This window comes from Aquarana catesbeiana, linkage group LG11 (genome assembly GCF_042186555.1).
Source record: "Aquarana catesbeiana isolate 2022-GZ linkage group LG11, ASM4218655v1, whole genome shotgun sequence".
NCBI lineage: Eukaryota > Metazoa > Chordata > Amphibia > Anura > Ranidae > Aquarana > Aquarana catesbeiana.
The window spans coordinates 56,726,069-56,747,753 of NC_133334.1; the positions used below are offsets into that span (position 1 = coordinate 56,726,069).

Consider the following 21,685-nt stretch of genomic DNA (forward strand, 5'->3'; position numbering starts at 1 on the left):
AAAGCGGCGGCGGAGGAAAGGTAAAGCAATTATGCACTGCTGGGGGACTAGGCTTGAGAACTTGCTTGTTTCCCTCTGTGGACAAAGCACAAAAATGGAAGTAGGTGAGAGATGTGCTAGACTCCCAAGCCACAATAGCGCACTCCCATCTTCATCAAGGTCCCCCTCTTTTGCTGTGAAGTCCCAATGAGAGTTTCACCCAGGCAACCTCCCCACAGGACGGCCTTCAAGATTCATGGATCTTGTTATTACAGAGGAAAGGAATTTGTTTAGCACTATTCAAGAAACGAGAAGATTTCACAAAGGCGTGCTTATCTATAAGCACTTCTTATAGTGTTCCAGGGATACCAGGAATTTAATTGAAAGAATTCATTTAATATAAAGAATGTCTGCAGATAAAGCAATTAAACGTAGCTTAGTTTAAACATTATTTAGCTTCTTTCAGTGAACGTTGTGTATATGGACTAAACAAAGATTTTACTTTTGCATGAAGTTCTTTAATAAGCAATGGTAGTTATTGAATGAGCTGTAAAATGCTACAATATACTAGCTTGGAAATGATTACGTTTATAATGTCTTCTTTTCATTACTAATATGGGACTGTGGCGATGAGTAATTGTCCCTCTGTGGAGCTCCTTGAAGCAATATTTAGTTATGTGCATCTGCTCCAAACTTTCACTAACTTTTATTAAACAACAGTAAAGGACTTAGCCTCAGAAATGATTACTCCCAGACGATTCCTAATACGTACCGTTAGGAAAAGGAAAAATAATTAGCGTATACACTGAGAGGCTTATTTATAAAGGGTGAGAGTAATTAGTGATGTACAAATCCCTCAGCATTCAGTCTGTTGGCAGGCTGACCTGTTTAGCAGGGAAGACAATTTGCCATGGATAACTTCCTGAAAGTGCTGTTATCGAGATACTTTGTTCTCCCTACCAGTACTGGGACAGGATTGCCCAGTGCCTAAGGGCAAAAATGCAGAACTGTGACCCACCCCTCCCGCTGCTAATGTATGACGTAGAGGTGCTGCGCCAGGGGCGGTTTCCCCTCCAGCCCCCTCCACCCACATCCAGGCTCTGCCCCCCACCCTGTCACCTCCATAGTTCATGCACTCTTTGTAATCCTTACTGAAAAGGCCAATGGGTCACATTCATATATCTTAAGCTCATCACACATGTTACAATATACAGTGTCTTGAAAAAGTATTCATACACCTTAAAATTTTCCACATTTTGTCATGTTGCAACCAAAAACGTAAATGTATTTTATTGGGACTTTATGTGATAGACCAACACAAAGTGGCACATAATTGTGAAGTGGAAAATGATAAATGGTTTTCAACATTTTTTACAAATAAATATCTTGAAAAGTGTGACGTGCATTTGTATTCAGCCCCTTTTACTCTGATGCCCCTAACTAAAATCTACTGGAACCAATTGCCTTCAGAAGTCACTTAATTAGTAAATAGAGTCCTCCTGTGTGTAATTTAATCTCAGTATAAATACAGCTGTTCTTTGAAGCCCTCAGAAGTTTGTTAGAAAACCTTAGTGAACAAACAGCATCATGAAAGCCAAGGAACACATCCGACATATCAGAGAAAAAAGTTGTGGAGAAGATTCAAGCAGGGTTAGGTTTAAGAAAAATATCCCAAGCTTTGAACATTTCATGGAGCACTGTTCAATCCATCATCCGAAAATGGAAAGAGTATGGCACAACTGCAAACCTACTAAGACATGGCTGTCCACCTAAACTGACTGGCTGGGCAATGAGAGCATTAATCAGAGAAGCAGCCAAGAGGCCCATGGTAATTCTGGAAGAGCTGCAGAGATCCACAGCTCAGGTGGGAGAATCTGTCCACAGGACAACTATTAGTCATGCACTCCACAAATCTGGCCTTTTTGGGAGAGTGGCAAGAAGAAAGTCATTTTTGAAAGAAAGCCATAAGAAGTCCAGTTTGAAGTTTGCGAGAAGCCATGTGGTGGACACAGCAAACATGTGGAAGAAGGTGCTCTGGTCAGATGAGACCAAAATTTAACTTTTTGGCCTAAAAGTAAAATGCTATATGTGGCGGAAAACTAACAATGCACATCACCCTGGACATACCACCCCCACCTTGAAACATGGTGGTGGCAGTATCATGTTGTGGGGATGCTTTTCTTCAGCAGGCACAGGGAAGCTGGTCAGAGTTGATGGGAAGATGGATGAAGCCAAATACAGGGCAATATTAGAAGAAAACCTGTTAGAGTCTGCAAAAGACTTGAGACTGGGGTGGAGGTTCACCTTTCAGCAGGACATTTACCCTAAACATACAACCAGAGCTACAATGGAATCGTTTGGATCAAAGCATTTTTATGTGTTAGAATGGCCCAGTCAAAGTCCAGACCTAAATCCAATTGAGAATCTGTGGCAAGACTTGAAAATTGCTGTTCACAGACGCTCTCCATCCAATCTGACAGAGCTTGAGCTATTTTGCAAAGAAGAAGGAGCAAAAATGTATCTCTCTAGATGTGCAAAGCTGGTAGAGACATCCCCAAAAAGACTTGCAGCTCTTATTGCAGCGAAAGGTGGTTCTACAAAGTATTGACTCAGGGGGCTAAATAAAAAAATGCACGCCACCTTTTCAGATATTTATTTGTAAAAAATGTTGAAAACCATTTATCATTTTCCTTCCACTTCACAATTATGTTCCTCTTTGTGTTGGTTTATCACATAAAATCCCAATAAAATACATTTATGTTTTTGGTTGTAAAATGTGGAAAATTTCAAGGGGTATGAATACTTTTTCAAGGCACAATCTCTGTACAATCTCCTTTACATTTAAAAAAGTAGGTAATAGAAGAGGTGGCGTACACCCAGGATGAATATTTTTTTTAACATTCGCCACACATAGATCATAGTTATTTACAATAATAACCATGAAATTGCCCATCGTGCACACTGGGGATGGTACTGGAATTGACTCTTGAAGTGTGTTCTATAAGTAAGTACAACAGGCTGTAACAATAACCTCAGACCCCACCCCCCAGTATTGGTGGTCAATAGAATGCTGTAGGAATACAATAACCCCCACCCCCAGCAATGGTGTTTAGTCATTTACATACTTGAGCATGTTCCTGTGGTGCTGCCTCTCTACCCATCAGTTGGGACAACATTGTACTTCTACCGTTGGGTGGAGATCACTCCATCTGTCAGTTCACTGCCAGGTGTCAAAACGCAGCACCCTCTAAGTGCCTGTACCCGGGTTGGTCTCCCCCCATAGGAACAATACTGAAAAGGAAGTCTTACTTAGACTATATATTTAAATTCTATTTAGTTAGGCCAGTCTTTGTACTACATAGTTGTTGGTAGATCTTAAGGAGATTGTACAGCCAGATTATAATTATAACTCAATAGTTTGTGTATTGAGTTTTAAGACCATGTCACACTAGCGATCATGGCTTTACCACAATTATGTAATATGAGGGCCTACTCAAACCATCTATTCTATTTTCTACCTATCAGGCAGGCCCTTACACTACACAGTGGTTGGTAGATCTAAAGCAAATTGCTGAATCAGACTGTAGCATGTATGGCCAGACTACCTGAAAGCCCATCTCTGAGCAATTGTTAAAAATCTTCCCAAACACTCATTCGCAAAAAAAAAAAAAAAAAAAAAAAAAAAGCTCTACAAAGCCTTGTTTGCTCACTCACTGTTACGTGACCCTACATGACACTTCTTTATACACTGCAGTCTATGCCTAACACAAACAGGTCTTGTTGTCACCCCTATTGTGACACCATCTCATTGTCATTTGAGTCTTTAGGACCATGTGAGGACCTTGTCAAGTCAATCAGAAGTGTCCATATCACCACAAAGGGACACAGATACTTGAAGGACCCTTCCATTCTGCAGTAAATAAAGAATACTCAGAACCCAGCATATCAGTTGAATTAGATAAATGGAAGATATTTTATAATTGTGTTAAAATTGTTATTGGGGGCTTAAACAGAGGTGGGTGGGTAAACTTTATTTAGATGGTTTTCTGGAGTTAAGTTCAAAGTACTACCGACATACCTCCAATATCCCCCAAGTTCTACAGTGTCTGAGAGCTGGGTCAGAGTTCTTTGAGGAGCCTTGCTAAATTATTAATATATGTTTGCTGAACTTTCTTTGTATTCAGTAAAAAAAAAAAAGAAGGGAAAATTGGCAAACCCTACAGCAGTAGATTTTCAAACAAAAATTCATACAAAAATTGGTACAAAAATTTGTGTGAAAATTCTCAGTACATTCAATGGCTAGACAAATGTCATTCAAAGTTAGCTTAAAGTTTTGTTTGCTTTTAACATTCGAATTTGGATCAAATGAGCGTTACCAAACGAAAACCTTATTGTTAGAAATTTGTTTTGTTCAATAAAACGTTTCCATCCTGGTCCTTATCATTTCATTCTCGTCACTGTGGTCCAAAACGAACGCAGATTTGACCTCAATAAACGTTGAGCTTGTATGAGCCCTGTCAATATCGGATATGGGTGGGCGAGTCTCAATACTGGAGCTCAGGAGGTGACGTTACAGGTCTTCCTTCCCATCTCTACACTTCCCCGGCAAGCAGAGTCACGCAGTTTAGCACATGGACATAGGAAGGATCTCCTGAATTACAGCAGGATGGCACGAATCCACATTGGCTGGCCGTGCCCCCTTACCAGTATCAGAACTCAAGGAAGGCACCACATGATTTCAGCATGCTCAATTATGCTGAGGCATGGAACAGCCAATCTTGGCAGAGCTTGAGGAAAAAGTGGGAGCAATCTGCTGCTGAAATGCTGGACACGCTCCCCCTGCTCTCATGCTCGTGCATGAGAGAAATACATAATTTGTCAGTAACAGCAGCGGGGGTGTGGTGACACACATTTTTTTCATGTGTCGGGTTTTAATCCAGTGCGAAAGAGGGGAGGATTTCTCAGTGCCAGATAACTACTTGTGGCAAGACTGGACACGGATGACTTGTGATCCTTTACTGTACCAGGTAGAAGGCTTAATTTGTTTTTTTTCAGGTTTAAAACCACTTTAAGGTAAAAAATGTTCCAGTACTTGTATCACAGCCCCCTCACCCCTTAACCACTTACCAACCGGCCCATAGCCGAATGACGGCTGCAGGGCGGTTGGATAACTCTGGGTGGACGTACTATGACGTCCTCCCAGAATTCCCCTCTCGCGCGCCCCCTGGGGCGTGCACCCGAACACATCCGTGACCGGACCCGGCGCATCACGGATCCCGGTAAATGGCCGCTGATCGCGGCCGTTTACCATGTGATCGAGCCGTCAAATGACGGCGCGATCACATGTAAACAGACCGGCGTCATCTGATGACGCCGGTTCCTCTCCTCCCCTCCTGTGTACCGATCGGTACACTGTGAGCGGGGAGGGGGATTGATGGATGTCTGCAGCGCTGTGGGCTGTATGTGTAGTGCCCACAGCGCTGCACAGAGACATCCATCCATCCATGCTCAGCCATCCCTCACTACTAATGCTGTGCAATACTCTGCAATACCAGCACAATACTCTGCAATGCTGTGCAATACTCTGCAATACCCCCACAATACTCTGCAATGCTGTGCAATACTCTGCAATGCTGTGCAATACTCTGCAATACCCCCACAATACTCTGCAATGCTGTGCAATACTCTGCAATACCCCCACAATACTCTGCAATACCCCCACAATACTCTGCAATACTCTGCAATGCCCCCACAATACTCTGCAATACCCCCACAATACTCTGCAATACCCCCACAATACTCTGCAATACTCTGCAATGCCCCCACAATACTCTGCAATACCCCCACAATACTCTGCAATACCCCCACAATACTCTGCAATACTCTGCAATGCCCCCACAATACTCTGCAATACCCCCACAATACTCTGCAATACCCCCACAATACTCTGCAATGCCCCCACAATACTCTGCAATGCTGTGCAATACTCTGCAATGCCCCCACAATACTCTGCAATGCTGTGCAATACTCTGCAATACCCCCACAATACTCTGCAATGCTGTGCAATACTCTGCAATGCCCCCACAATACTCTGCAATGCCCCCGCCATACTCTGCAATGCCCCCCGCCATACTCTGCCATGCCCCCGCCATACTCCGCAATACCCCGCCATACTCCGCCATACCCCGCCATACTCCGCCATACCCTGCCATACTCCGCCATACCCCGCAATACCCCTCCATACTCCGCAATACCCTGCCATACCCCGCCATACTCCGCAATACCCTGCCATACCCCGCCATACTCCGCCATACCCCGCAATACCCCGCCATACTCCACAATACCCCGCCATACTCCACAATACCCCGCCATACTCCGCAATACCCCGCCATACCCCGCCATGCTGAGCCATGCTCAGCTGTACTCGGCCTCTGTATGTGGCCAGGCTGTGGAAGTCTCACACATGGGGTATCGCCGTACTCAGGAGGAGCAGGAGAATCTATTTTGGGGTGTCATTTTTGGCATGTACATGTTATGTGGTAGAAATATTGTATAAATGGACAACTTTGTGTTAAAAAAAAAAAAAAAGCGTTTTAACCACTTCCCGCCCGCCGGCCGTCATACAACGTCCTTGACTTTGTGCGGAGATATCTGAATGATGGTTGCAGCTACAGGCATCATTCAGATATCAGCTTTTTCAGCCGGCGATTCCCTACACCATGAGAACTATCATAGCAGCTGTTCCACTGCTTGATCGTTCTTACGGGAGGCGAGAGGGGACGTCCCCCCTTCCCGCCGCCTTGCGGTGCTTCTACCGACTCACCGCTACGATCGAAGCCAGGATCTTTTTTTTTTTTTTTTTTAATTTCAGGCTTCCCAGCCTAGAGGTGAGATGTGGGGTCTTATTGACCCCATATCTCACTGTAAAGAGGACCTGTCATGCCATATTCCTATTACAAGGATGTTTATATTCCTTGTAATAGGAATAAAAGTGGTCAAAAATTTTTTTTTTTGGAAAAAAGCATCAAACTAAAATAAATAAAGTAAAATGAACAATAAAAAAAAAAAAAAAAATTTTTAAAGCGCCCCTGTCCCTGTGTGCTCGCATGCAGAAGCGAACGCATACGTAAGTCCCGCCCACATATGAAAACGGTGTTCAAACCACACATGTGAGGTATCGCTGCGATCGGTAGAGCGAGAGCAATAATTTTGGCCCTAGACCTCCTCTGTAACTCAAAACATGTAACCAGTAAAAAATTTTAAAGCGTCACCTATGGGGATTTTTGAGTAGCAAAGTTTGGCGCCATTCCACAAGCGCGTGCAATTTTGAAGGGTGACATGTTGGGTATCTATTTACTCGGCGTAACTTCATCTTTCACATTATGCAAAAACATTGGGCTAACTTTACTGTTTTGGTTTTTGTAAAGCACAAAACATTTTTTTTTCCAAAAAAAACGCGTTAAAAAAATTGCTGCGCAAATACCGTGCAAGATAAAAAGTTGCAACGACCGCCATTGTATTCTCTAGGGTCTTTGCTAAAAAAACATATATAATGTTTTGGGGTTCTAAGTAATTTTCTAGCTAATAAATGATGATTTTTACATGTACAGTAGGAGAGAAATGTCAGAATTGGCCTGGGTGCTCCAGAACGCCTGAAGGTGCTCCCTTGCATGTTGGGCCTCTGTATGTGGCCACGCTGTGTAAAAGTCTCACACATGTGGTATCACCATACTCGGGAGTAATAGCAGAATGTGTTTTGGGGTGTAATTTGTGGTATGCATATGCGGTCTGTGAGAAATACCCTGCTAATATGACACCATAGCTTTTGGACTCTATAACGTTCAAAAAGACCAAATAATATCCACCGATTTGGGTTATTTTTACCAAAGATATGTAGCGGTATAAATTTTGGCCAAAATATATGAAGAAAAATTACTAATTTGCAAAATATTATAACAGAAATGAAGAAAAATGTATTTTTTTACAGATTTTTCGGTCTTTTTTCTTTTACGGCGCAAAAAATAAAGAACCCAGCAGTGATTAAATACCACCAAAAGAAAGCTCTATTTGTGTGAAAAAAAGGACAAAAATTTCATAAAGATACAGTGTTGCATGACTGAGTAATTGTCATTCAAAATGTGAGAGCACCAAAAGCTGAAAATTGGTCTGGTTAGGAAGGGGGTTTAAGTGCCCAGTTGTCAAGTGGTTAAATACTTATCTGAGCCATCACTCATTCTAGCACTGTGCCCCTCTGCAGCAGCTCTCTCCGCCATCACAGGACTCACTGAGAGCAGCGGGAGCCATTGCATCCTGCTGCTGTCAATCAAATCTTGTAAGCACAGAGCCATAGGCGTGTGCAGGGGGTGTGCCAGGTGTGCCTGGGCACACCCTAATCACTCTGTCCAGTGCTAATTCCCCCTACTGCCCGGGCTTCCTCCATGTTGCGCCCCCCACCCCCACACACACACCACAGTGCTGCTGGCTTCCCTTTTTTCCTCTCCTCCCCCCCTGGCTGCTGGGATGATTCAAGATGAAGTGTGGGGGTAGGGGATAATCAATATGTCATTTAACAGCCCCTTCCTTTTCTAAATGAACACAGTGAACACACTCACTGTGTTAAATCATAACCGAAGCATAGTAAACTGTGTTTACTATGCTTCAATTTGTGAATGAACAGTAAGCCTCTCAGCACAGAGCACATCCCATTCATTCACTGTGCCATGCAGAGAAAGGCATGTGTGTTTGAGCTTTGGGGTGCACACCCTAATGCAATGGGCTGCCCACGCCTATGCAGAGAGCAGGGGGGGTGTAGCCTAGCTGTGTTGTGTGTGTCTATAGATGCCCACAGCCTGGCTCGGAAGTAAGCATGCACGTGCCCCCCCCCCTCCCCACAATGGGAAGCGGCTTCCTATGGTGGCACACAGAGAAGAGGAGGAGGCAAAATCGCCAGTGGGGTACCCCAGAAGAGGAAGATCGGGGCCACTCTGTGCAATACCATTGCACAGAGTAAGTAAATATAACGTTTAATATTTTGCTTTAAAAACATTTAAAAAGAGACCTTTATGACCCCTTTAAAATGAAAATGTTGGAATGAAATTCTACTAGTGTATGGCCAGCTTAAGTCTTTTGCTCCTCTGTGTTACATTTCAAAACAGGCCCCGTAATATGTATTAATTTGGATTCATACACTTTGTAGCTTAGACTTGCAGATTTGCGAAAGGATTTTTTTTTTCTCATTTCAAATATGCATGGATTATCCAGCAACACAAACAAACAATTAGTTAATGTGCAAAACAGGAGCCCTGAGATGGCAAAGCACTGTGCAAACAAACTTTCTGCCCAGCTCAGAGGACCAGGAAAACAAAAACACTCCATACTATACCTAAAATAGGAGTGTACTGGCTCATAATAGGTCCTATGATTACTACCAAACCTCCTGGCATATAAATCTGTCTTAAAATTGACCTCGCTACTGAAAGGTTGGCCATAGAATTGAAAAGATAGTAGTCTCAAAGCAAACCTATGCTTTTCCCACTAAGGCAAAGCAAAAGGTCCACTTTAATGCTGATGCTAACAAAAGCAAATGATCAGCTTCCCTTTGCTACCCTACTGCTCTACTCAGTCATTCGAGAAAAAAAAAACAGTATACTTTGGGGCATAGGGAGCAATGATAAGTAGTTTGTGGGGCCAGCATTGACATGAGCCTACAGTGGCAAAAATAATTATTTGATCCCTTGCAGATTTTGTAAGTTTGCCCACTTACAAAGAAATGAAGGGTCTATAATTTTTATCATAGGTTTATTTAAATGATAAAGACAGAATATCAGCCAAAAATCCAGAAAAAACACGTGATACAAATGTTATAAATTGAGTTGCAGAATATGACAGAATTAAGAACAAAACAGCATGGGTTCCCCCCATCCATACCAGTATAGTATAGGAAAAAATTGCATGGTTTCCCCCCGTCCATAGAATGGATCTTGGGGGGACCCCCACGCCATTTAAAAAAAAAATGTTGGCGTGGAGTTCACCCTACTATCCATATCAAACCTTAAGAGCCTGGTATGGACTGGGGGGGGGGGGGGGGACCCACGCTGTTTTTTTTAAATGATTTTTTATGTATATTGCCGGGATCTGGTAATACATTACAGCCGTGAGCAATTTTAAATGACATTTTTTCCTTTAGAAATGTCATTTTGCTGCAGTACTTTTCTAAACATTGGAAAAATGCGCTACTTTACAGGCAGACCAAGGGGACCCCCCAGGCACGATATTTAAAGGAATATTTAATTTTTTCACTTTAACCTGTTCCGGACCAGCCATCGCAGTTGTACTGCAGCAGGTTGGCTCCCCTGGGCGAACTGCCGTAACTGTGCATCGGCCCTTTAGAACACTGTAGGAGGTGTGCGCGTGCCGTCAGTGGCATGCGCCCACAGCGTGTGCCCGCAGCATGTGCCCAGTGGGCACGATGACTGCTGGGCACCCGCGATCGCTTGTGACAGAGCGAGAACCGGGATCTGTGTGTGTAAACACACAAATCCTGGTTCTCTCAGGGGAGAGGAAACAGATTGTATGTTCATACTGAGTATGAACACCGATCTCTCTCCTCCCTTAGTCAGTCCCATCCCCCTACAGTTAGAACACACCTAGGGAACACAGTTAACCCCTTGATCACCCCATAGTGTTAACCCTTTCCCTGCCAGTGACATTTATACAGTAATCAGTGCATTTTTATAACACTGATCACTGTATAATTGTCAATGGTCTCAAAAATGTGTCACATGTCCAATTTGTGCGCCGCAATATCACAGTCCTGATAAAAATCGCAGATCACCGCCATTACTAGTAAAAAAAAAAAAAAAAAGACCACAAAAAAGACCACAACATACAGGGATATACAATGTAATACTGACATATAATCACACACACATAGGTTGGACTTGATGGACTTGATGGACTTGTGTCTTTTTTCAACCTCACCTACTATGTAACTATGTAATAATAAAAATGCCATAAATCTATCCCCTATTTTGTGGACGCTACAACTTTTGCGCAAACCAATATATATACGCTTATTGCAATTTTTTTTACCAAAAATATGTAGAAGGATACATATCGGCCTAAACCGAGGAAAATTATAGCAAAAAGTAAAAGATATTGTGTTTTTTCAAAATTGTCGCTTTTTTTTGTTTATAGCGCAAAAAATAAAAACTGCAGAGGTGATCAAATACCACCAAAAGAAAGCTCTATTTCTGAGAAAAAAAGAACGTCAATTTTGTTTAGGTACAGCATCGCACGACCGCGCAATTGTCATTTAAAGCGACGCAGTGCCGTATAGCAAAAAATGTCCGGTCATTGAGCAGCCAAATCTTCCGGGGCTAAAGTGGTTAAGCATTCTTAAAATCACTGCTCCTGAAAAAATGGGCGTTGTAAAAACTTTTTTTTTGCATTGATACATGTCCCCTGGGGCAGCATCCGAGTCCCCAAACACTTTTTATGGCAATAACTTGCATATAAGCCTTTAAAATGAGCACTTTTATTTTTTCACGTTCATGTCCCAAAGACTTTAATGGTCTTCGCATGTTTGCACAAATTTTTTGTTTTTTTGCAAATTCTGGTGCGAACCGAACCGAACCGAACCGAACCGAACCGGGGGGGGGGAGGGAGGGAGGGAGGGAGGGAGGGAGGGGGTTCAGCTCATCCCTACCAAAGAACTGTCAAAGGACATCAGGGACAAGATTGTAGACCTACACAAGGCTGGAATGGGCTACAAGACCATCAGCATGAAACTTTGTGCGAAGAAGACAACTGTTGGAGCAATTATTTGCAAATGGAATAAATACAAAATCACCATCAATCACCCTCGGTTTGGAGGTCCATGCAGGATTTTGCCTCATGGGGTAAGGATGATAATGAGAAAAGTGAGGGATCAGCCCAGAACTATACGAGTGGAGCTTGTGAATGATCTCAAGGCAGTTGGGACCACAGTCACCAAACAAACCATTGGTAACACAATACGCCGCCGTCGATTGAAATCCTGCAGCGCCCACAAGGTCCCCTTTCTCAAGAAGGCACATGTACAGGCTCGTGTGAATTTTGCCAATGAACATCTAAATGATTCGGAGAATGATTGGGAGAAAGTGCTGGGGTCAGATGAGACCAAAATTGAGCTCTGTGGCATTAATTCGACTCGTCGTGTTTGGAGGAATAAAAATGCTGACTATGACCCTAAGAACACCATCCCTACAGTCAAGCATGGAGATGGAAACATTATGCTTTGGAGCTGTTTCTCTGCTAAAGGTACAGGCTGACTTTGCCGCAATGAGGGGCAATGGACAGGGCCATGTATTGTAAAATATTGGATGAGAACCTTCTTTCCTCAGCCAGAACACTGAAGATGGGTCGTGGATGGACCTTCCAGCATGACAATGATCCAAAACATACCGCCAAGGCAACAAAGGAGTGGTTCAGAAAGAAGCACATTAAGGTCATGCAGTGGCCTAGCCAGTCTCCAGACCTTAATCCTATAGAAAATTTATGGAGGGAGCTGAAACTTCGAGTTGCCAAGCAACAGTCAAGAAACCTTAAGCATTTAGAGAAAATCTGTAAAGGAGAGTGGACCGAAATCCCTCCTGTGATGTGTGCAAGAAATGTCTTACCTCTGTGCTTGCCAACAAGGGTTCCTCCAAGTACGAAGTCATGTTTTGCTTGGTTATCAAATACTTATTTTACTCACTGAACTGCAACTCAGTTTATAACACTTGTATCATGCGTTTTTTTGTTTTTTTTTTGGGGGGGGGATGTTTGGCTGATATTCTGTCTCTATCATTTAAAATACACCTATCATAACAAAGTGGGCAAACTTACAAAATCTGCAGGGGTTAAAATAATTATTTTCCCCACTGTATTTAGGTTAAAATGTATCGACATTCCAGAATTATTATGTAATATTGCAGCTTTCTAGAAGTGATGTTACAAATCGCATTAGATTTGCTGATCTGTATGACATGTCAAAGCAAAGCCACTCACTTTAAAGCAGATCTCCAGGCCTTAAAAACTTTTAATTGGATATATTTCTCAATATCCACAAAAGATATAAGCTGCCAGGATTGTCTAGTGCTCCTGCTCCTCATTCTAGAATCCCGGTTTGGCTGTGGCATTCTCCTTGTTTGTCTGTCCACCTGCAAGGTGATTGATGTTGCCAGACTCTGTGTGGACACCAAACCTGATACACGCCAGCCAAGCTTGCAGTCTCATGCTTGTGGTAGAGTATGTAATATCTGATCACGATATCTGTCTTTCTGCCCTGCTTTGCTAGATTGGATTTCCTTGTGTATGACCTCGGACCAGATATTAATTATTCTCTGAACTCTGCCTGCCTTTTATTTAGACTGTCATTGAACCACTCTGCCTGTCTGCCAACCGCAAGTACCTCTTTGCTTTGTTCGGTTTGCACCTGCCCCGGCGTGGTGTCCAGGCACTATAGCATTGGTCCTGGGGGCAACCGAGTACCGGTAGGCCTGCTTGCCCTATGGGAATGGGGGCTGCTAAAGGTTTAGAACCCTTGTAAATCCAATTATTACCTTGTAAAGTAACAGTGACATCATCACTGTGCAGAGAGCAGAGCCATGGGAGGGTCCCAGAAGGCTCCACCCTCTACGGGCTGCTTGCAGAAAACTTCAGGGGGGGGCGGAGACAAGACCAGTTACCCTACACAAGGAGATAGAGCAGCAGTGACCGGTCTTTATTACAGGAATCTCCTGTAAAGTATCACACTGGATTACTGCACAGATCTGGAAGAAATACACAAAGCACCCCAACATTCAAGGAAGAATACATATGACGCCTGTATTTAGACAATATTTGCTTATTACAGAGATCAGGTTTAAATAGTAATCATAGTTTAAAATATGGCTTCAGTCTCCCCCTGTTACCCTCTTGCATGCCGCAGGGCTGCAGACTAAAAGCTATTGCAAATACACAGCTAAAATACATATATGGGGGCAGTATTACCCACCAAAGGATTTCTGTCTCTGTCCATCCAACTCCAAGGTTTACACAGCACTGCCATACAACACAGTCCTGTCTTGCAGAGCAACAGACCTGATTTTTTTCTGGTGCGGTTCAGTAACACTTATGCCTCGTACACACGATAGGATTTTCCGACAACAAAATCCATGTTTTTTTTTTCCAACGGATGTTGGTTTAAACTTGTCTTGCATACACACGGTCACACAAATCTTGTCGGAAATTCCGAACGTCAAGAACGCGGTGACGTACAACGCGTATGGCGAGCCGAGAAAAATGAAGTTCAATAGCCAGTGCTGCTCTTCTGCTTGATTCCGAGCATGCGTGGAACTTTGTGCGTCGGAATTGTGTACACACGATCGGAATTTAGGACAACGGATTTTGTTGTTGGAAAATTTGAGATCCAGATCTCAAATTTTGTGTGACGGAAATTCCGATGGAAAATGTCCGATGGAGCCCACACACGGTCGGAATTTCCAAAAAGCTCCCGGAGAACATTTTCTGTGGGAAAATCCTATCGTGTGCACGCGCCATTACGCATAGCTCCCAACTGTCCCTGATTTCAAGGGACTGTCCCTGATTTGGAACAATGTCCCTCTGGCCCTCTTTCCTTCTCATTTGTCCCTCATTTTGATTTGATCTATATAGTTGTATATAAAATGCACTTTTTATCTTTCAAAAAGTGTTTCCCAGTGCTAAACCTTTCATCCGGTTTCTAAATTGCTGCATTCGTAAATTTCAAAAAGTCAGTGTAAAGGAATAGTAGTGGTAAAAAGCATATTCTTTTTTTGTATAATTCTCCTTTTAGAGGGCGTGGCAGGGGGCGTGCTCTATGCCTACATACTTTTGCTAATAGGTGTCCCTCATTCCCATCTCAAAAAGTTATGGTATGCTTACAGATCCTGTGACTGGACAGTGAAAGAAGAAGCAGCTAAGTGATGAACTCATCTCTCTGTCACTCCGCTCTCTCCTTCTATCAGCATGTCCCTTCTTAGCACTGCAGGATAACTAACTAACTGATTTACTTCTCTTGTTGGAGCACTGCTGTACAAGTAGTGTGAAAGGGTGACCATGACAAAGTCAGGTTCCTACACTGCTTGCATGGTTCAGGTTCCTACACTGCTTGCATTAAATGTATTAATTTGTTAATGAATAAAGAGCTGCATTAATTTGTGTCTTTTAACATTGTTAACATTAAAATGCATGCTGTTCTAATAAAAGCCTGCTATAGTGCTAAGTGATTGCACAACTATGCAGGGTCTGGAAGATTCTATAATTAAAAAATATATATATATTAATAATAATTAGGGTGGAAGTTGAGTTGTTTATTTATTTTAATTTGTAGCAATCTTTACCTCTAATAATTTTACGCTCTGCTTTACGTTATTGCTCTGTGCTCAGGATTTTTTAAATTAGAGCCCCATTCACATCTCCCGATTTTGATTATGATTTTGGTTATTTGCACGCAATTTCATGCACCACACATAGAACAGTCCATTTAGTTCATCAGCTGCCCTATGCACGTTTGTCTCCCAAAATAAAGCTCATGCATCTTTTTGGACGACAAGCGTAGTGCTTTTTTAAAACGTTTGTTTTGCACTGATCACCACGTTCGCGGCAGAATCACATCGCATTTGGGGTGCCGTTAAAGAATAATGGCACCCAAAGGCGTGACACAGGTACTGCAGGGACAATTGTGTCTGCGCTCCCAAATCGCTGGCAAACACGGCAAGTTTTTAAAACAGGGCTACTATTGTTACCCAAAAAGGAGCATAAGCTTAATTTCGGGTGACAAGCGCGCATAGGGCAACCCATTAAGTGAATGGACTGTTCTATGAAAGACATGAAAAGCCGCGCGCAAATCACTCAATCAAAACCACAAGCGGGAATGCTTGTTCCCGCTACAGAAAAGTGTGAATGCAGCATTTTAATCTCAGTCCATTTTTGGGTTACAGCGTGGAGCACAGAGGTGGCACCCTCCTGGGGAGCGGAACCACGATGCCTACCACTCACAGGAAGAGGGTCGAATGATGCTGGGTGCTTTTTAACCTGGAAGACTGATGACACCTAGTGGTGGAAAGGAATTAGTGTAGAGGACAGCACCACAGAGAAGGTAGTATTGCAGCCAGAGGTTTTTTTTTTTGTTTCTTTTTTAAGAAATGCTGGAGCTGTGCTTATTTGATTGGAATTGAAAGCTGCTGCATAGTAGACAATGACAGCAGACTCGCTGTTTTTTTGTCAAAGCTTAACTGAACAAGCTGAAGTTAGAAGCTTATTGAAGCTTATACACCATATTTTGCACTCTCCAGTTTTAATAAATGAACCCCAGTAATGCCGGGATTGTAAATGCATTTTATATTATGGAGAATATAGCAGAATAGACTTGAGACCCCCCATTTGTAGTTGAAGAAGACTCCAGGGAGGGCAGCGACACAACTGGAAAACTGTAGCGGTGACCTATTGTCACTCTTGAAGCATAGCTCCCAACTGTCCCTGATTTGGAGGGACTGTCCCTGATTTGGAGCAATGTCCCTCGTTCCCCCTCATTTGTCCCTCAATTTGGTCTGATCCATATAGTTGTATATAAAATGCAATTTTTATCTTTCAAAAAGGGTTTCCCAGTGCTAAACCTTTCATCCAAATTCTAAATTGCTGCATTTGTAAATTTTAAAAGCCAATATAAAGAAATAGTAGTGGTAAAAAAAAGCTCTTGTGGATTTAATTAACCTTTTGTTTTTGTTAATTCTCCTTTAAGGGGGTGTGGCAGGGGGCGTGTTCTATGCCTACATACGTTTGCTAGTAGGTGTCCCTCATTCCCATCTCAAAATGTTGGGAGGTATGCTTGAAGTGTTTAGAGTATTACAAGATGCCAGAGAGTTACTCTACCAGACTCCACCTACAAATGAAACATAAATCTTTGGGTGAAGTAGCCCTTTAAAGCTGAACTCTGGGTGCAAAAACATTTATTTAAATATACACAGTAACCACAAAGATTATACGCCCACTTTGTGTATCTTAAAAGGCCTTTGTAAACCCAGTTATTACCTTAAAAAATGTACCAGTGACATTATCATTGTGCCGTATACACTGATCAGCCATAACATTAAAATCACTGACAGATAACGTAAATAACCTTAATGATCTTATTACAGTGGCATCTGAAAGTTGGTGGGATATATTAGGCAGCAAGTAAACATGTTGTCCATTAAGTTGATGTTTTGAAAGCAGAAAAAATGGGCTTGGCAGTTTGTTGTGGATGGGGCTGCGTAGCCGCAAACCGGTCGGGGTGCCCATTCTAACCTGTGTCCACAGCCAAAAGTGCCTACCATGAGCACGTGATCATCAGAACTGGGCAATGGAGCAATGGAAGAAGGTGGCCTGGTCTGATGAATCACATTTTCTTTTACATCATGTGGGTGGCCAGGTACACGCGTGTCACTTACCTGGGGAAGAGATGGCACCAGGATGCAGTATGGGAAGAAGGAAAGACGCCGGAGGCAGTGTGATGCTTTGGGCAATGTTCTGCTGGGAAACCTTGGGTCCTGCAATTCATGTGGCTGTAATTTTGGCCAAACCACCTACCTAAACATTGTTGGTGACTAAGTACACCCCTTCATGGAACTGGTGTTCCCTGACAGCAGTGGTCTCTTTCAGCAGACCCTGCAAATTTGGTTCAAGAATGGTTTTAGGAGGTCAACAACGAGTTTGAGATGTTGACTTGACTTACAAATTTTCCAGATCTTAATCCAATCAAGCTTCTGTGGGATGTGCTGGAAAAACAAGTGCGATCCATGAAGGCCCCACCTCGCAACTTACAGGACTTAAATGACCTGATGGGTCGGGGCTGTTTTGGCAACAAAATGGGGAGCTACACAATATAAGGTGGGTGGTTAATATGTTATAGCTGATCGGTGTATAGCCCTTTGCAGGTAGCAGAGCTGTGGGAGGGACCCAACAGACCCCAACCACTACAGGCTGCAGAAAACTACAGGAGTGGCGGCGACAAGACCAGTCACACTGCACAAGGAGAGAGAGCAGCAGTGATTGGTCTTTATTACAGAAAGCTCCTGCGAAGAGGTAAAGTTTTACACTGGATTACTGCACAAATCTGGAAGAAATACACGAAACACACCAGGTTCAAGAACATACATGTCATATATATATATATATATATATATATATATATATATATATATATATATGTATATTGCTTATACTGGTGTTCAGTTTTAATTGCCATAAAAATATATCACATTTATATTCTCAGTTAAACCTCTATAAATATCATACAAATAATTGTAACAGCATTAATATACTAATAAAATGCATTCGTATCATGATAAGAACATTATAAATACAGAATATTTTCATGACTTTAGACACACCAGAATCTCTGTATCTTTTTACAGATGCAGCTATTCAGAAGCTGTGGAACTGCAAGGAGCAGCAAGACCGAACTAGAAACTATTAATGCATGTTGGATCTTGCCGCTGCATTTTGCGGCACCACAGTGACTTAATTTACAGGTTTTCCAGTCAATAATGCTGTGCAAAGAGGTTGAAGTGTAACACGCAGAGATCCACAACATCCAATAAGCTGTAGTGAAATCAGATCAGCGAAAAATTCATTCTGGTTGGCTGATGTCCGGCACCACACTTTATTTCTTGCTTTACAGAACAAACCTGTTTATGGCCAATCCATACAATAGGTTCTGGCAAATTGCAGCACCTGATGTTCTCCTACAAGTACTAGCAAGCCCAGTCTGATGGTGGGAGTGCATGCTGGAACTTGTAGTCGTAGTCTAGTATAATAAAAGCAATAGGGATCAACTGAATCTTGTTTTCATAAAGCATGTCATTTGTAGCTGTAGTGTCTCTTTAATGGCTACATGACTAACGTAGGTAAAGTAGGTAGGCTAGGTAGGTAGGCCACCTCCAAAATCTATCCTAATCAAAAATCTCAAAGGTTAAATCTTTAGTTGGAGCAGTAGAGTAACTGTAATTAATACCGTTTTTTAAATCTTATATTAAGAAATATAATAATATAATAATAATAATATATATATATATATATATATATATATATATATATATATATATATATATATATATATATATATATATATATATATATATGTATATTAAGAGTAGTGTGCAAATATCCATAGTAGCCACTTCCATATAGGCAACTAACTGGTTCTTATGAAATTACTATGCCTTTAATATAATCACTGCTTTTTTCACTGCCTTATCAATCTGACCACAAATGTTATAATCTGATTGTACAATCTCCTTAAGGCCTGGTTCACATTATTGCATTGCTGTAATGCACACATTTGTGTGTGTTTCCGCAGCATGCAGTAATACACTTTACTCACATTGGTGCGATGCGGTGCCATTCATTCAGAATGGCACTCCAGCATACACTGCCAATGAATGTGCACCACGAGCGTCAACGCACTGATGTGCATTGGGGTGCATTGATCCGGTTTCTGAAACATTGCCATGCGTTGCTAGCTCATTCATTTTAAATGGGCTGCTAATGGAATGCACATTAATGTATGTAAAAAAAAAAAAAAGGCACGTGCAATAACGCAACATATGGACCTGGCCTTAGAATGAAGTGCATGGGTCCATGCTATTGGATATACATTGAACAGACACATTTTTGTACTACATACTTTTTGGTATATGTAAAGGACACTCTAACGAGCTTGACTGTCAAGATGTGGTGGAACTACAAGTCCCATCAATCCAGAACAGGCACACCCTGTAGGATATCCTGGGACTAAGGCCTCATACACACTATTAGATTTTCTGCAGATTTTTGTCTTCAGATTTACCAAAACCATATGATATGAGGTCAAACCTTAAGAGTTTCAATTTGCAATCGGGCAGGCCCTTGCACTACATGGTTTTGGTAAATCTGAAGATAAAAATCTGCAGAAAATGTAATAGTGTGTATGGGGTCTAAGTCTATAACAGCAACAGGCTGCCTAATCTTAGTTTCAAGTCTACAGACTGAATTATTAGCAAAAGAGAAAAAAAAGCAGATAGTTCATTTCAAGACACCAATGTAAATGCATGCTAGAAGATGAAGAGAGATACTTTTCTGACTCTACCTGTTTCAGTGTAGCGAGGTCGGCTCCGTTCTCTCTGGTAGTAGATGAAATCCAGGCAGTTCTCGTTCTCCACAATGCCACTATAGCACAGGTCTGCCACCAGTGTGAGCGCTTTCATACAGATCTCCTGCTCCCTGTCTCCAGGCATTTCCTACCACCATCCTTGTGAAGCCGGGAGCTTGGGTTGCTCTGCTGGACCTCTCTCCACCCCTCCCCACCCAAGACGGCAGAGAGGGCAAGGTGCAGCTTTTGATGTGGCTGCGTAACGAGGGGCTGAGGAACAGTTCACTGTCACTGAACACACAGCTCACACCCACCGTATTCCCAGGGGCTCACACCTAGTCCAACTCCCAGTCGATGGCAGCTGACTGAACTCTTTATCGATAACACCTCCAAGAACTACTCCCAACTGAACTAAAGAGTTGACTAAAGAAAACTCTACAGCAAACTCTTCAACTGGTCCTCGAAACTCAAGATGTTCTTCTCCAAAACACCTTGACTGTTAACATCCTTATCTCTAAATCCCTTATAACGTAGTCAAATGAGCTCCTCACTCTTGAAAACCCAAAAGTCACTCTTGAAAACCCAAAAGTCACACTTGCCTAAAAAATTCATACCCAACTCTCTAAAGCTAATTGGGTGAATTCACTACTTCCCACTTGACTGTAGCACTCAACTGACCACCAGCCAACTGGACTCTTTAGAGGTCATGTCCAACTTGTGTTCTTTGGCCTACCCACCCAACTGAACCAAGCTCTGCTCACACCCAGAGGAATCTGCCTGCCTTTCTATGAATACGAGCTGCTATCTTAGAGCTCACCTTCCTCACTTTGCAGAAGGGACCAGCTCCACCTCTCAGGCTACCAAGATGAAGACTAAGAAAGTGAGCTTTCTCTGCTCATCCCCTCCCTCCCTTTCTCTCTCGGCCTCTCTCTCTGTAGCAGATTTACCGAAAATCCTTTAATGTGAGTTCATAAGCTACATACAACAAACAAGGGAGAGGAGTCAAGAACCTGATACTCGCTTACATGCAAACTGGAATAAAGGCAAGTCTCTCTAGACTTCTGAGCTGCTCCTTATGGTCTCCTCTCCAAGTTTTGCATTGCCTGTAGCTGGAGGTTTGGTGTGGATGGAATTAAGAGCCTTCAGCACTGCCATTCTCCGACTCCCTGCGCTCTCTGTGTGATAGAAGCTAGTTTTCAGGATGTGTTTCTGATGCTGAGCTCTTACAAAGACTGATGTGGATGGGAGGAGGGGTGTGGAGCAAGCTATATAGCTCTACGAGCTGCCTGCCTCTACAACGCTCCCGATATTCAGTACCAGTTTGCATTTGCTCCTAGGGAAGAACTTTGCTAACCTGGAAACATAATATAAAATAAGCTCAACTCACACAAGGATTAGGATCTTTATTTTCAAAAATGTGACTGTAATGTCAACTCCCATTGAAAATAACTCTGGAATAAGGATCCATATCCTGGTGTGTTAGTTTTGTGAATAGAGCCTAATGTCATTTTAGAAAAAGGATCCCTTATGAAAAAAAAAATGTTTACTCTTTTC

The 21,685-nt window shown here is 42.4% G+C and overlaps 1 protein-coding gene across 3 annotated transcripts in view; it reads right to left on the reverse strand.

The window, feature by feature from the left end:
- SYT9 (synaptotagmin 9) overlaps nucleotides 1-21,420 on the reverse strand; it is a 305,962-nt gene extending 284,542 nt beyond the window's left edge. Inside the window, exon 1 of one of the 3 annotated variants that reach the window (XR_012236519.1) lies at nucleotides 20,129-21,413. Coding sequence is in view for 2 of the 3 variants with exons in the window: in XM_073604460.1 (XP_073460561.1) it covers nucleotides 20,129-20,276 (148 nt within the window). In the remaining variant the exon portion in view is untranslated. Of the gene's footprint in view, nucleotides 1-20,128 lie in introns of all 3 variants that reach the window. The other 2 variants (XM_073604460.1, XM_073604461.1) reach the window with 2 other exon arrangements.
- Nucleotides 21,421-21,685: the final 265 nt, after the last annotated feature.